Below are 14,795 nucleotides of genomic sequence, written 5' to 3'. Positions count from 1 at the left end.
TGTTTTGTCTTGTGTGTCTACCTTGTCTACCTGTGCTTCTTCCTTCATGCCCCTTTCATTAGTCACTTTCTTTCCCTCCTCTCTTCTTCCGCCCATCTCTGTCAATAATTTGTAATTTTATGGTCATTGTAGTTCCCTCTTATAGTGTGAGGTTTTATCGGTTTTAGTTATTCCAAGGTCGGAGGGACTGATGACTGCGTAGTTTGGTCCCTTTCTCCAATCCAACCAACCAACCTCTCGCTCTCCACTCACAGATATCTGGAAGATGCTCCACATTGGTCTCTTCAAAAAGCTGACTGGGAGGCCTTCTCCTGTACAGCCACTTTTGTAGCCAGTCGTGCAACGGATATCGACAAAGTGCTAAGGATATTATTAATACTACTATAAGGGGCATATTATTAATACTACTATAAGGGGCAGTCAAATGAAACCTAGTCACTAGTGTAAAGTAACGGTAGTGATTTTATTAACTCAGAAATGTAGTTATGTAACAATACCAGAGAAGGAAAGTTGCTACTCACCATATAGCGGAGATGCTGAGTCGCGGTAGGCACAATAAAAAAGATTCACACTATCATAGCTTTTGGCCATCAAGTCCTTTGTCAGCAGTAGGCACACACACACGCTCACGCAAACGCAACTTGCACACATGTCTGCAGTCTCAGGGAGCTGAAACTACACTGCAAGCAGCAGCACCAGTGCATGATGGGAGTGGCGACTGGGTGAAGGTAAGGAGGTGGCTGAGGCAGGGATGGGGGAGAGACAATATGGTGGGAGTGGCGTACAGTGAAGTGTTGCAGTTTAGACGGAGGACAGGAGAGAATGTGCGGTGGGGGGAAGGGTTATGTAGCGAAAAGGAGAGAAATTAAAAGACTGGGTGTGGCGATGAAATGACGGCTGTGTAGTGCTGGAATGGGAACAGGGAGGGGACTGGATGGGTGAGGACAGTGACTAACGAAGGTTGAGGCCAGGAGGGTTATGGGAATGTAGGATGTATTGCAGGGAAAGTTCCCACCTGCGTAATTCAGAAAAGCTGGTGTTGGTGGGAAGGATCCGTATGGCACAGGCTGTGAAGCAGTCATTGAGATGAGGGGTATCATGTTTGGCAGCGTGTTCAGCAACAGGGTGGTCCACAAGTTTTTTGGCCACAGTTTGTCAGTTGCCGTTCATGCGGACAGACCGCTTGTAGGTTGTCATGCCTACATAGAATCCAAAACAGTGGTTGCAGCTTAGCTTGTAAATCACATGACTGGTTTCACAGATAGCCCTGCCTTTGATGGGATAGGTGATGTTAGTGACTGGACTGGAGTAGGTGGTGGTAGGAGGATGTATGGGACAGGTCTTGCATCTAGGTCTATTACAGGGGTATCAGCCATGAGGTAAGGGATTGGAAACAGGGGTTGTGTAAGGATGGACAAGTATATTGTGTAGGTTCGGTGGACGGCGGAATACCACGGTAGGAGGGGTGGGAAGGATAGTGGGTAGGACATTTCTCATACCCCCCCAGGGTGTCAACAACTCTTTTGTGGATACGTGCGTAGCTAGCACAGGACCCCGAGCTAGTGTGACCCTCCTTCCTTTCCCAGCTGCATACCTTCCTTTTCCGCATCCTTCCCTATCCCCCATCTTCGCCGCCCCTCCCCTCGCCTCCGGCTCTTTCCTTCCCTTTCTCCCCCTCTCGGAGTATGTTTTGTGCCTACGTCCGGAGACAGATGCTCCAAAATGTAACAATTCTTCGCTTTCTCTGCTCGCACGTCTTCATCCTTCCTTTGTCCTTCTCTTTTCCTTACCTCTTCTTTTTACCCTTTTCTCCGCTGCGGCGTTTGAGACCTTTCTTCTTTCCTTTCCCTTTCTTTGTTTCTCCCTTTCTCTTTTTTCCTCCCTGTGCGTGTCTGAAGGCTGACCCACGCATTTCCATGCGTAGCCGGTGACGGGGTAACGTGTAATTCCCTGCCCCGGGTAGACAGGTAGGACACGTATGTACCCCCTGGTAATGGCCAGGCCCAGGGAGGTGTGATTACCCGAGCTGATACCTTCCAAAAGTGCCGATTGGTCCTTCCGTCCATTTCTCGGGGGGTGTGACCTGAGGTGTGAACAATCACCTAAGGCGGGAGTGCCCTCAGAGAGGGCCCCCACAAGGGAGGAGCGCGCCATTGGAGATGCCGGTATTCATGGGGGATTCTTCCGCAATGGTTTCCTCATCTTCTACTATGTCTGCTCACAAGCGTAAGTTCCATGAGTCTCAGCCACAGACAGTTCTTCCATCGTTGCCACAGTTCCTTGTTGTTTCTCGGTCTGACGAAGGCATCGACTTCTCCACAGTCAACCCTTTCATTATTCAGAAAGGTGTCGACGCAATTGCAGGTCCAGTAAAGTCTTGTTCCAGATTACGGAATGGCACCTTGTTGTTAGAAACAGTCAGTGCCCTCCAGGCACAAAAATTGCTGCGTACTTCACTGCTCAACACCTTCCCTGTCCGGGTGGAAGCGCACCGCACTTTAAATTCCTCACTTGGAGTCGTTTATACATGCTCCCTCGACGGATTGTCCGTCGAGGAAATTCAACACTACCTGTGTGACCAGAGCGTAACGGCTGTTCATAGAGTCATGAAAAGGGTTGACACGAACATCGTTCCAACCCGTACTGTCTTCTTGACATTTGACAGAATTTAACTCCCATCAAACATAAAAGCGGGCTATGAGATAATTTCCGTTCGCCCCTATGTCCCAAACCCTACGCGTTGCTATCGGTGTCAATGGTTCAATCATACCAGCCAGTCCTGTTCGAACCCGGCCAAATGTGTTACATGTGGCAAGGATGCCCATGAGGGTGCTTGTCCACCTCCATCCCCTCGTTGCATCAACTGTATGGGTGACCACACTGCTTCCTCTTGAGATTGCCCCATTTTTAAAGACAAAAAGCCCATTCAGGGAATCAGAGTGAAGGAAAAGGTGTCGACCTTTGCTGCTCGAAAATGATTCACCAGTCGAAAGCCCACTGTGCCTCAGACAGGAAAATACAGCACTGTCCTTGCCTCTCCTCGGCCAACAAAGGAGGCGCCCACGCAAACTATTGATCTCACATTTAGTGACACGGTCGTCAGATCGGCCAGCGCAAAGATCGCCCGTTCAACCTCCCCACTTTCACCTGCTCACTCTATGGCTCACCCTTCATCGGGTTCTGCTAAATCTCGATTCCAAAAGTCAGACATCCAGACTTCCAAAAAAGAGCATACTTGTGAAGATTTTTTACGTACCCCAACTTCACAACCATCGGTTCCTCCTTCATCTGAACATCATGTTTCTAAGAAGGCTAATAAGAAACTTAGTTCCTCTGCTTGTCCGCCACGGCATGTCTCATCTACAGCACCACCTGGTGGTAACCGTCCTCGGCTGTCTTCTGTGTCACCGAGGCGCACTGCTGGCAGCCGATCAACCGGCCGATTGCTGGTGACAGGAGCTGCTCCTGAATAACCTATGGATCAGGATCTTCTGCCTTCGGCTGAGTGCCGTTCCACGCTGTCGGTCGCAAGCTCTGAGCAGTCGTTGAGTTGACGGCAACCTTGGTCACATTCTTCCATTTTCTGTCCACCCTATGTCCATTATCCATTGGAATGTCCACGGCATTCGAGCCAATCGGGATGAATTGACGATCCTCTTATGATCCTACTCGCCTGTCATCTTCTGTCTTCAGGAAACAAAGCTGCGGCCCCACGACCGCTTTGTTTTCCCCCATTTTCAGTGAGTCCAATTTGATCTCCCCTCTTTTGAAGGCACTCCAGCACATGGAGGACTCATGATTCTTCTCCATGATACTCCCCATTATCACCCAATCCCCTTAAACACTTCCTTCCAAGCTTTCGCTGTCCGTCTTTCCCTTTCTGGATACACCATCTCTCTTTGTACTGTATACATTCCATCGTCCACACCAATGGCACGAGCTGATCTCCTTCATCTTCTTGGTCAGCTTCCACCCCCCTATTTGCTGGTTGGGGACTTCAATGCCCACCACCCGATTTGGGGATCTCCACATCCTTGTCCGCATGGCTCACTATTGCTAGAAGTCTTCCACCAAGCGGATCTCGTTTGCTTCAACACTGGGGACCCTACATTTTTTTCTGCCTCCATGACAACTTTCTCTCATTTGGACCTTTCGGTCGGTACTGTTCCGCTAGCTCGGCACTTCGAATGGTTCGCCCTTGCTGGTACACACTCGAGTGACCACTTTCCATGTGTCCTTCGATTGCAGCCACAACTGCCAGATATGCGCCCGCGACACTGGAAGTTTGCCCAAGCCGATTGGACACTTTTTTCATCTCTAGCGACATTTGATGACCGTCACTTTCCTAGCATCGACGATGAGGTCACTCATATTACAGACGTTATTCTTACAGCTGCGGAACGTTCAATACCTCGCACCTCCGAATTGCCCCGGCGCCCCCCAGTTCCTTTGTGGAACGAGGCATGCCGTGACGCAATACGTGAGCGGCGACATGCTCTTCACGTTTTCAGACACCATCCTACTTTGGCCAACTCTATCCACTATAAGCAGTTCCGTGCGCGATGCCGTCGCGTCATCCGCGATAGCAAGAAGGCAAGCTGGGACTTCTTTACTAGCTCATTTAACACTTTCACTCCCTCCTTGGAAGTTTGGAGTCGGATTTGACGGTTATCAGGCGCGCCTAGTTTCTCCCCGGTCTCTAGGCTCACTGTCACGCATGATACATTAGTCGACCCTGTCGCAATTTCTAACTCATTGGGTCAACACTTTGCTGAGATTTCGAGCTCTTCAAATTACCCGCCAGCGTTTCTCCCAAAGAAACGTGCAGCGGAAGTGCGCCCTCTTGCTTTCTCCTTTCAAAATCGCGAAAGCTACAATACTGTTTTCTCCATGCGGGAACTCCAACATGCACTCTCTTCTTCTCGCTCCTCTGCCCCAGGACCGGATGGTATCCACATCCAAATGTTGCTGCATTTATCATACCATAGTCTGCGTTACCTCCTTCGCCTTTATAATCGAATTTGGACTGACAGTACTTTTCCCAGACGATGGCGGGAAGCTATCATCGTTCCTGTTCCGAAACCTGGAAAGGACAAACATCTCCCCTCTAGCTATCGCCCCATTTCTCTCACGAGTAGTGTATGTAAGGTTTTGGAGCGTATGGTGAATTGCCGTTTAGCTTGGTGGCTGGAGTCCTGCAGTCTTTTAACACCTGCCCAGTGCGGTTTCCGAAAGCATCGTTCTGCAGTTGACCATCTTGTTGCTCTCTCCACTTATATCATGAAAAATTTTCTCCGGAAACTCCAAACAGTAACAATATTTTTTGATCTGGAGAGAGCATACGATACCTGTTGGAGGACAGGCATTCTCTGCACACTGTTCTCTTGGGGCTTTCGCGATCGGTTGCCCCTTTTTCTTCACGAATTTATGGCAGAGCGTACGTTTAAAGTGCGAGTGAACACTACTCCCTCCCGTACTTTCTCCCAAGAAAACGGGGTACCCCAGGGCTCCGTGCTAAGTGTTGTACTGTTTGCCATTGCCATAAATCCAATTATGGATTGTCTCCTTCCTGATGTCTCCGGCTCCCTCTTTGTGGATGATTTTGTGATCTACTACAGCTCTCAACGGACCAGCCTTCTTGAATGACATCTTCAAGGCTGTCTCAATCGCCTCCACTCTTGGAGCATCGAAACAGGCTTCCACTTTTCTCGCAGTAAGACCGTTTGTGTTAATTTTTGGTGTCGTACGGAGTTTCTTCCACCTTCCTTACATCTAGGACCTGTCAACCTTCCGTTTTTGGACATTGTTAAATTCTTGGGTCTTATGTTTGACAGAAAACTGTGCTGGTCCTCCCACGTTTCCTATCTTTCGGCTCGCTGTCTGTGATCCCTCAACACCCTTCGTGTCCTGAATGGTACCTCCTGGGGAGCGGACCGAATGGTCCTTCTCCGCCTCTATCGCGCCTCAGTGCGCTCGAAATTGGACTATGGAAGCATAGTTTACTCCTCTGCTCGGCCGTCTACTCTTCGGCGTCTCGACTCTATCCACCACCGTGGATTACGTTTAGTGTCTGGAGCTTTTTACACCAGCCCTGTGGGAAGCCTTTATGCTGAGACTGCTGAACCTCCGCTGTCCAATCAGCGAGCTGTCGTTCTGAGTCGTTATGCTAGCCATTTGTCTTCCATGCCTGCTAATCCGGCCCATGACATTTTCTTCGAAGCCTCCTTGGATTTAGGGTATCCTTCCTCCCTACTAACACCGGGAGTCCACTTCCGTCAGCTGCTCCATTCTCTTTCCTTCCACTTTCCTAAAACTTTCTTGACAACTTGGGGTGCAGCACCACCTTGGCTCCATCCCCGGACCTGCCTGCTCCGTGACCTTTGTCAGTTTCCCAAGGATGGTACCCCGTCACTTGTTTATCGTTGGGCATTTTCTGCTCTATGTGCACAAATGAAGGAAGCCACATTTATTTACACTGATGGCTCAAAAACATCGTTTGGTGTAGGGGGTGCCTATATTGTTGGCGACACCCCAAATCGATTTCGGCTTCCCGACCAGTGTTCGGTTTATACTGCGGAGCTTTACGCTGTTCTCCAGGCTGTCCAATACATCCGTCGGCATCAGCGGATACAGTATGTTATCTGTTCAGATTCTCTCAGCTCTCTCCTCAGCCTCCAAGCTCTCTACCCTGTCCACCCTCTGGTCCACCAGATTCAGGACTGCTCCACTTGGGGGAGCAGTCCACTTGCTCCACTTGGGGGGCATCTCGGTGGCGTTCCTCTGGATCCCAGGACACGTTGGTATCTGTGGAAATGAGGCGGCCAATATAGCAGCCAAGGCTGCAGTATCTCTTCTTCGACCAGCTATTCGCAAGATTCCCTTCTCCGATCTACGGAGTGTTTTATGTCGTCGTGTTGTTCTTTTATGGCACGCACATTGGTCGACACTTCCACATAATATATTGCGGGACATGAAAGCTCTTCCCTGTGCTTAGACCACTTCCTCCCGAATGCGTCGTCGGGAGGAGGTAATTTTAACTAGACTCCGGATAGGGCACTGTCTTTTTAGCCATCGATATCTTTTAAGTGGCGATCCTCCCCCACTCTGTCCCCACTGCTCTCAGCTGTGGATGGTAAGACACCTTTTACTTGAGTGCCCCTATTTTACTCCGTTACGCGCCCGTCTACGTCTGTCGCCTGAAATATCGTCCATTTTAGCAGATGACACGCGCTCAGCCAATCGCGTTCTCGAGTTTATTAGTGTCAGTGAGATGATGTCAGTCATTTGAAGCTCTTTTTGGGGACAACCAACCCTTTTTCTGTAGTGGTTTTTTAAGCTTCCCTTCTGCTTTTAGTTTCTCCAACTTTTTGAGTTTTGTTCCCATTGCTGCTGGTTTCCATTTTCGTTTTTTACCTTTTCCTAAGTCACAGACCGGGCACTAATGACCATAGCAGTTTTGCGCCCTAAAACCAAACCAAAACAAAAAAAAAAAAAAAAAAACATTTCTCATTTCAGGGCACTACGACAGGTAATCAAAGCCCTTGCGGAGAATGTCATTCAGTTGCTCCAGTCCTGGATGGTACTGAGCTATGAGGGGAATGCTCCTCTGAGGCTGGACTATGGGACTTTGGGAGGTGGTGGGAGACTGGAAAGATGAGGCACAGGAGATTTGTTTTTGTACAAGGAGGGGAAGATAATTACGGTCAGTGAAGGCTTCAGTGAGACCCTCGGTATATTTAGAGGAGGACTGCTCGTCACTACAGATGTGATGACCACGGGTGGCTAGACTGTACGGAAGGTATGGAATGGGTGGCAGCTGTCGAAGTGGAGGTATTGCTGGTGGTTAGTAGGTTTGATATGGGCGGAGGTACTGATGTAGCCATCTCTGAGGTGGAGGTCAACATCTAGGAAGGTGGCTTGTTGGGTTGAGTAGGTCCTACTCAATGACCCCACATCTCAATGACTGCTTCACAGCCTGTGCCATATGGCTCCTTCCTACCAACACCAGCTTTTCTGAATTGCGCAGGTGGGAACTTTCCCTGCAGTACATCCTACGTTCCTATAACCCTCCTGGCCCAACCTTCGTTAGTCACTGTCCTCACCCATCCAGTCCCCTCCCTGTTCCCATTTCAGCACTACACAACCGTCATTTCACTGCCACACCCAGTCTTTTATTTTGTTTTTATTTCTCTCCTTTTCACCACTTAACCCTTCCCCCCTCCGCACCTTCTCTCATGCCCTCCGTCTAAACTGCAACACTTCACTGTCCGCCACTCGCACCATACTGTCCCTCCACTTCCCCGCACCAGCCTCCTCCTTACCTTCACCCAGTCGCCACTCCCATCATGCACTGGTGCTGCTGCTCGCAATGTAGTTGCAGCTCCCCGACACTGCAGACGTGTGTGGAAGTTGCATTTGCGTGCGTGCGTGTGCGTGCGTGCGTGCGCGCGCCTACTGCTGACAAAGGCCTTAATGGCTGAAAGCTATGATTCTGTGAATCTTTTTATTGTGCCTATCGCGACTCAGCATCTTTGCTATGTGGTGAGTAGCAACTTTCTCTGGGATTGTTACATTCAATCCTGGACTTTCCATTGTTCAAAAATGTAGTTATACACAGTACACATACTGAAAAATAGTTGCCAAAACTGTTGGTGCCATTCAAGTATTGCGATCTTCAGTGGTCAGCTGGTGGGGAAACCACTGTGCACAGATATTTCGTAAGTTCAAGTGCTGATGCATTATGTTGTGGACAGTGCCCACACTAATACCCAGTAACCGATGGATCTCATCCACTGTGATTCTGCAGTTGTCCAAAACTTAAGCATTCACTTCTGTAACCATTTCCGGCGATATGACACGATGAGCCTGTCCAGGACAAACATAGTCTTCCTGTGACTGGTGCCCCTCAAGGAATTGTTTGTGCCGTTCCACAACACGTGAATGACTCAGACTGTACTCACTGTACACAGCCTTCATCCGTTGATACATGATACGGCCTCCAACTTCCTCCGCCGCCAAAAATTGAATTACTCCTCATTTTTCCTGCTTACTTTCCTGCATGTTCAGTAGTGGATGATAACTTGTGTAACCGTCTTCTCTTCGGCATGACACCACACTGGCACTATGCAACATCAAAAGGTGTGCACACGTCAGACTCTACCAGTAGGTGGCGCCACCATAACCACAGTTAGGTGGTTCCACCTTGTGTGTAAGACAAAGGTAGACGCACTGACCAGGTTTCATTTGAATGAACCTCATATTAGTCAGGCTGCAGCAGTGACAATAGCATACTTCTCCAGCTGATCTTGATAACCGCCATTGCCATGGTGGTCCTAAGATATAGCCACAGCTATCAAGGAACACCACAGGCCGCTTCAATGGCACAAACGCCATCTCTAAGTGGGTAATTTAATAGCATTCAAGAGTGTCCTGGCGAAAAGCTGTTTTTAATAAAGAAAAGGAAGCAGGAGTGTTGGGAGCAATATGTCCCATCTATCCGATCTGACACTCCGTCATCAAAAGTATGCACTAAACTCCACTGCATTTTCGGCTATCCACCACCCACGACGGTCTTGGCAGCCTTGTCAATGGTAACATCTGCACTGGTACCATAGTACTTGCTGAAAGTTTTGTGGCACACTTTGCTGAATTGTCTGCTTGCAGTAATTGCTAACCTCCTTTCTTGACACCTAACTGAGCACTTCCCACTATCCTTCCATGCACAGCATCTCCTTTAGTGAATTATAGTTTTGTAGCACTTTGGCAGTGTCTTGAGATAGGCCCCTGGACTCGACAAAATCCACAACCAATTGCTCATGCATCTTTGTGCCAACAGCATGAAACATTTCCTCAGGCTTTATAATTGTATTTTGCAGGAAGGAGAATTTCCCTCTCTATGACGGAAAAGTATTTCTATTCCTGTCTTGAAACTGGGAAAGGATCCACATATTTTAACTAACTACCAGCCAATCCCTCTGACGAATGGGCTTTGTATAAGCTATTTGAATGAATGGTCAACCACTGTTAATTGTTGGCACCTTGAAGTTGTAGGGTATATATCACAATTCCAAATTTCTGGTCCAACATAGATCATCTGCTTCACCTGGAAACTACAGTGTGCAGTGCTTTTGCACATTGCCAACATCTGATTGTTATGCTCTTTAACCTACAGAAGGCATACGGTACCACTTTGTGACATCACATCCTATCTACACTGCATGACTGGGATTTACAGGGCAGTTTACCCATTTTTATCCAGAATTCCCTATCCCTCTAACTTTTTAGGTTCCTGATAGGTTCGACTTGTAGTAACCAATATGTACATGAAGGTGGAGTCCCTCAGGGAACGGTTCTGAATATAACGTTGTTCTCTATCACCGTAAATGGTATCGTAAATGCATTAGGCCCCACAGTCTGTGTGTGACTCTATGTAGGTGCTCTTTGCCCATACTATGCCACTGCATCAAAGCACACCACTGAGCACCAACTTCAGGGGGCTGTCTGGAGAGTACATGACTGGGCCCTGAATCACACCTATCAATTTTCTCCTGCAAAATCATGAGTTGAGCATTTTTTGCAAACTCTGGACTGTACACCACGCACCCAGAAATTTATCTTGGTGATCAGTTTCTTGAGGTCGTTGAATCTTTTCAATTCTCAGGTATTTTATGTAGCAACAAGCTAACTGGGCTGTCACTTGTCCGCCGGCTCAAGGCAACTTACGTGAAGGAGCTAAAGCTCTCCATTTTCTTTGTGACTCCTTGTCGAGTGCGGATTGCATAGTTCTTCTGAGATTATACAAAGCATAGATTTTATCCCACTGAGATAGTGGATGTGTTGCCTATGGGTTGGCTGCACCATCCGTACTTAGCTTGCTGAACCCTGTTCACCACTCTGGCATGCGATTGGCAACCCTGTTGACAGCTTTCTGGTGGAAACCAGTGTCCCACCACTGCGGGTTAGACGACAGCAGCATCTGGCCAATTATAGTCACAACCTGTCAGATGCCTACCGTATTTACTCGAATCTAAGATGCATCTGAAAAATGAGACTCGAAATAAAGGAAAAAAAATTTCCCGAATCTAAGCCGCACCTGAAATTTGAGACTCGAAATTCAAGGGGAGAGAAAAGTTTTAGGCCGCACCTCCAAATTGAAACAAAGTTGGTCCATTGTAATATGAGACACAATTTAGGTTGAATGAATGACGATACAGCTACAGTAGTTTGGTTCGAGTCGTAAGCTTAGCAGTTAAGCTTTACCAGTTAGCCATTGCTATGCGTCAGGCGCTCCGTCCATATTTATACGGGTACCCTTCCTTTTTCACGTGCTTCGTCTGGTTTAAATCGATTGCTTATTTTGCTTTGATCTGATTTTTGCTGTTTTCTCTGTTATAGGTGTTTATGTCACTCTAAGCTGAAAATGGATTACTGTACTGTGTCATGCATTGTTTGTCACATTCTGATAGTGCGTGTTTACGGCCTGTCGCCGCTCACGGCATGTCTTGCTTTTGTGCGCGCTACTGCCGTTTACAATATAAAAGAGAGAGAGAGAGATAGGAATCATCTCATTAGTGAAACAATGGCAAGAGACTGCTATTTGTTGTTATTTACACTGCTGCTTTCTTTGATAATGATCAACAAGAACCAAATAATAGACTGCGTATGATAGAACATGTTCTGAACGAGAGTTAGGCAAAAATTATTCTCCATTTGAAAATCATTGCGGCCGCTTCTTTAGTACATCAAATTCTGCACAGAAATTAGTCATCTTAGATTTAAGAATCTAGTCAATTGCCGTGCTTCATTTCTGACTGTATCACTATTAGGCATAAGAATAATACGAAGATAAACATGACACAATACGTATATTCTTCTTCGTTTGCTGTTGTCTCACTCTAGTTTCATAGTTTATTAGGCAGACAGGATTTAAATGAGATAGCACGAAAGAATACATGGCAAAATGTTTATATTCGTATTATGGTGAAGAGAATACTGCTTTTGATTCACATTTCATCAGGTTCCTATTAGCAACCATCTCTTCTCACAGGTAGGAAAAAATTCAGAACGTAAAGTTGGCCGTATTGATAAACATCCCAAACAGTCTTGCCAGTGGGATTTTCATAGTACATTGAAATTCTGCTACATTCCAAGATGAATAATACAGAATTTGTATTTACTTCGTTGGATAACGTATGAAAATGCAGTGGTCGAAACTCGGGGCTGAGAAAAAAAGCTCATCTTTCACCTTTTTTTTTCTTTTAAATTTATTTACTGACGCAGAGGTTTTGGCACCAGTATTTATCTTTGCGCCTACAAAGCATGCCTGTGTAGCGCTACATATATTTGACAGCAGAAGTTAGTTGTGGCAGCCGCTTACTTTGCACTCTATTCTAAGCCTCAGGCGGCTTTTTGGATTACAAAAACCGGAAAAAAAAGTGCGGCTTAGATTCGAGTAAATACGGTACTCATCCATGTCACTCAACTCTGTTCCACAGCCAACAGTTCAGACTGTTTTCGCACTGCCCAAAATTGGGTAGACCAGCTGAGATCCGACTAGATACTCTACTGAACGATCTCCAACAGCCTCCTCTAGTCTGTTTTCCTAGGTCTCCCTCTTGACACCCCTCCGTGATCTGTACGATTATTCTAATTTGGTGTGCATCTACACAGACACACAAAAATTCAATGAAAGGAATGGTTACTCTTTTGGACATACAATGGGACATGGGAAGCCCACTTGGCCAAGTGCCTGCAGTGTGTAAGCTGCAGAATTATTTGGCATATCTCAGGCTTTCCAGTACATCAAATCCCTGGAATACCAGGGACAGACTTGCTATTACAACTTTGATGCAATATTTTGAGGCACCGGGAATTGGAAAAGCAGACTATTATGACCCAAACCAAGTTAAGAGTGATGAAGGGGTCCACTAACATGTGGCATACATCTCTCCGGGCCTGCCAGAAAGATGCCATTTTGCTGACTGTACATCGGCCACATGAGATTCACCCATGAGTTCCTTCTGCATCCGGAGGATCCTCCTCACAGCAGTTGCGGTAGTCTGCTGACGATAGCACATGTTCTTGTTGTGTGTGCCCTGCTGGCCAATCTGCGACATTCTTTCAGCTTGCCTACCTCACTACCTCAGATGCTTGCAGATGACAAGACTGCCACTACCAAAGTGTTGCATTTCCTTAGGGAGATATAATACTCCCCCACTTTCAGTGTAAGGATTGGTTATGGGGGGAGGGGAGGGGGAGTGTGCCTCCTCCTGTGGCATGTACCCCCATGCGACTGCAGGTTAATTTCTTCCTCCCTTACTTTGACATGCCTTTAGACCCTCTTGTGCAAGATGGTGACGGGGTTATCCCTGTTTTCTTTTACCTATCATGTTACAACTGCTGTTCCACTCTTTTTTAAACTCTTTGACTTGCTTGTATAGTTGGAACTGCCAAGTCCCCACTGTTTTTACCTTTTTACATGTTTCTCTCATTAAATGAATGGACTGATGGTCCAGTAGTTTAATAGCTTTAAACACATCATCATCCTTACATATGTGTGTGTAATATATACTACTGAATGCAGTGGAGGGAAAGCTACGTTCATTGATGTGAATTAACATGTGAATTTTTGTTGTTCCAGGTTGCAAAATGTGCGATAAAGGTGGAACTAGTGAATGACAATTACACTGAACTGAAAGGAGAAATTGCAGGTCCTCCAGAAACACCATATGAAGGTGGAACCTTTGTTTTGGAAATAAAAGTACCAGAAACTTATCCATTTAATCCCCCAAAGGTATTTTAGTGCACTAAAAAACTGTATTTTTACCTGGAATGATATGCAGTAGTTCAATACAAAAGCAGGCTAAGGTGTTATGTTTTCAGTTGATGTTTAGTTTACATGCTTGTGATTATAAGGGCCTCAGCATGGACAGGTCTGGTGGCAAGTGGGTTGGGAGAGAAAAAAGACATAAGGAAAGATTGGATGGCATGAAGGTGGATAGGAGCAGAAGAAGGGAGATTGTGACACCCCAGTGACAGGTTCTCACTCAGAAATGGTAGAGGATATTATAGGAAACAACGCAGAAAATAGTGTGATATAAGCATAAAACTACAGTTTCCATATGCTTGTTTCAGAGAAGCTGGTTGGTATGATCCACAATGTTACATGTGAAGCAGCTATTGTCAAGCTGCCTCGTGCCATAGTGTGGCAGTTACAGTTCTTAACCGTATTCAGTTGGTTTGACTCATATGATTTTGTAAAAGATCTTTGCCAAAGATCTTTTGGAAAACACTATTTATAAAATAAGTTAATAAATAAATAAATAATAAAATAACTATTTCTAAAATTCTTGACAGTGTACTGAGTGCTTTAATAATATCTTTTGTAAAAGTTGTCCCTGCTTTAATATTAAAGTGCTATTAAACAAACTATACAATATAATAAGGGGTATAGTGGCAGTACAGAAGCTGCACTATGGCAGGGCAGCAGTGTTGATATATAATATGGTTATTTTCAAAAGTATCCCTTCTTCTGTTAGTACAGGATTTGTTGCTGACAAGATTGAACTGTTCTTTCATAGTTATGTAATATATAGCATTTAAAAAATGGGAAATCCAGGATGGAATGTAACAGGATTATGAAAAGGATATTTGCTGCTCATCAAATAGCGGAGATGCAAAGTCACAGAGAGGCACAGCTGAAAGATTGTTGGAAAGTGAACTTTCAGCCACCAAGGCCTTCATCAAAAATAGACACCACACACACACACACACACACACACACACACACACACACA

The 14,795-nt window shown here is 46.3% G+C and overlaps 1 protein-coding gene across 2 annotated transcripts in view; it reads left to right on the top strand.

Annotated features, from left to right (window-relative positions):
* The window catches only part of LOC126187827 (ubiquitin-conjugating enzyme E2-22 kDa), a 104,124-nt gene that overhangs the window by 23,004 nt on the left and 66,325 nt on the right, over positions 1 to 14,795 (top strand). The window contains exon 2 of one of the 2 annotated variants that reach the window (XM_049929125.1): positions 13,640 to 13,792. In XM_049929125.1, coding sequence (XP_049785082.1) covers positions 13,640 to 13,792 — 153 coding nt within the window. Of the gene's footprint in view, positions 1 to 13,639; positions 13,793 to 14,795 lie in introns of those variants that run through there. The other variant, XM_049929126.1, reaches the window with a different exon arrangement.

Source organism: Schistocerca cancellata, chromosome 5 (assembly GCF_023864275.1).
Source record: "Schistocerca cancellata isolate TAMUIC-IGC-003103 chromosome 5, iqSchCanc2.1, whole genome shotgun sequence".
Taxonomy (NCBI): Eukaryota; Metazoa; Arthropoda; class Insecta; order Orthoptera; family Acrididae; genus Schistocerca; species Schistocerca cancellata.
This window is presented reverse-complemented; position numbering and strand designations above follow the sequence as displayed.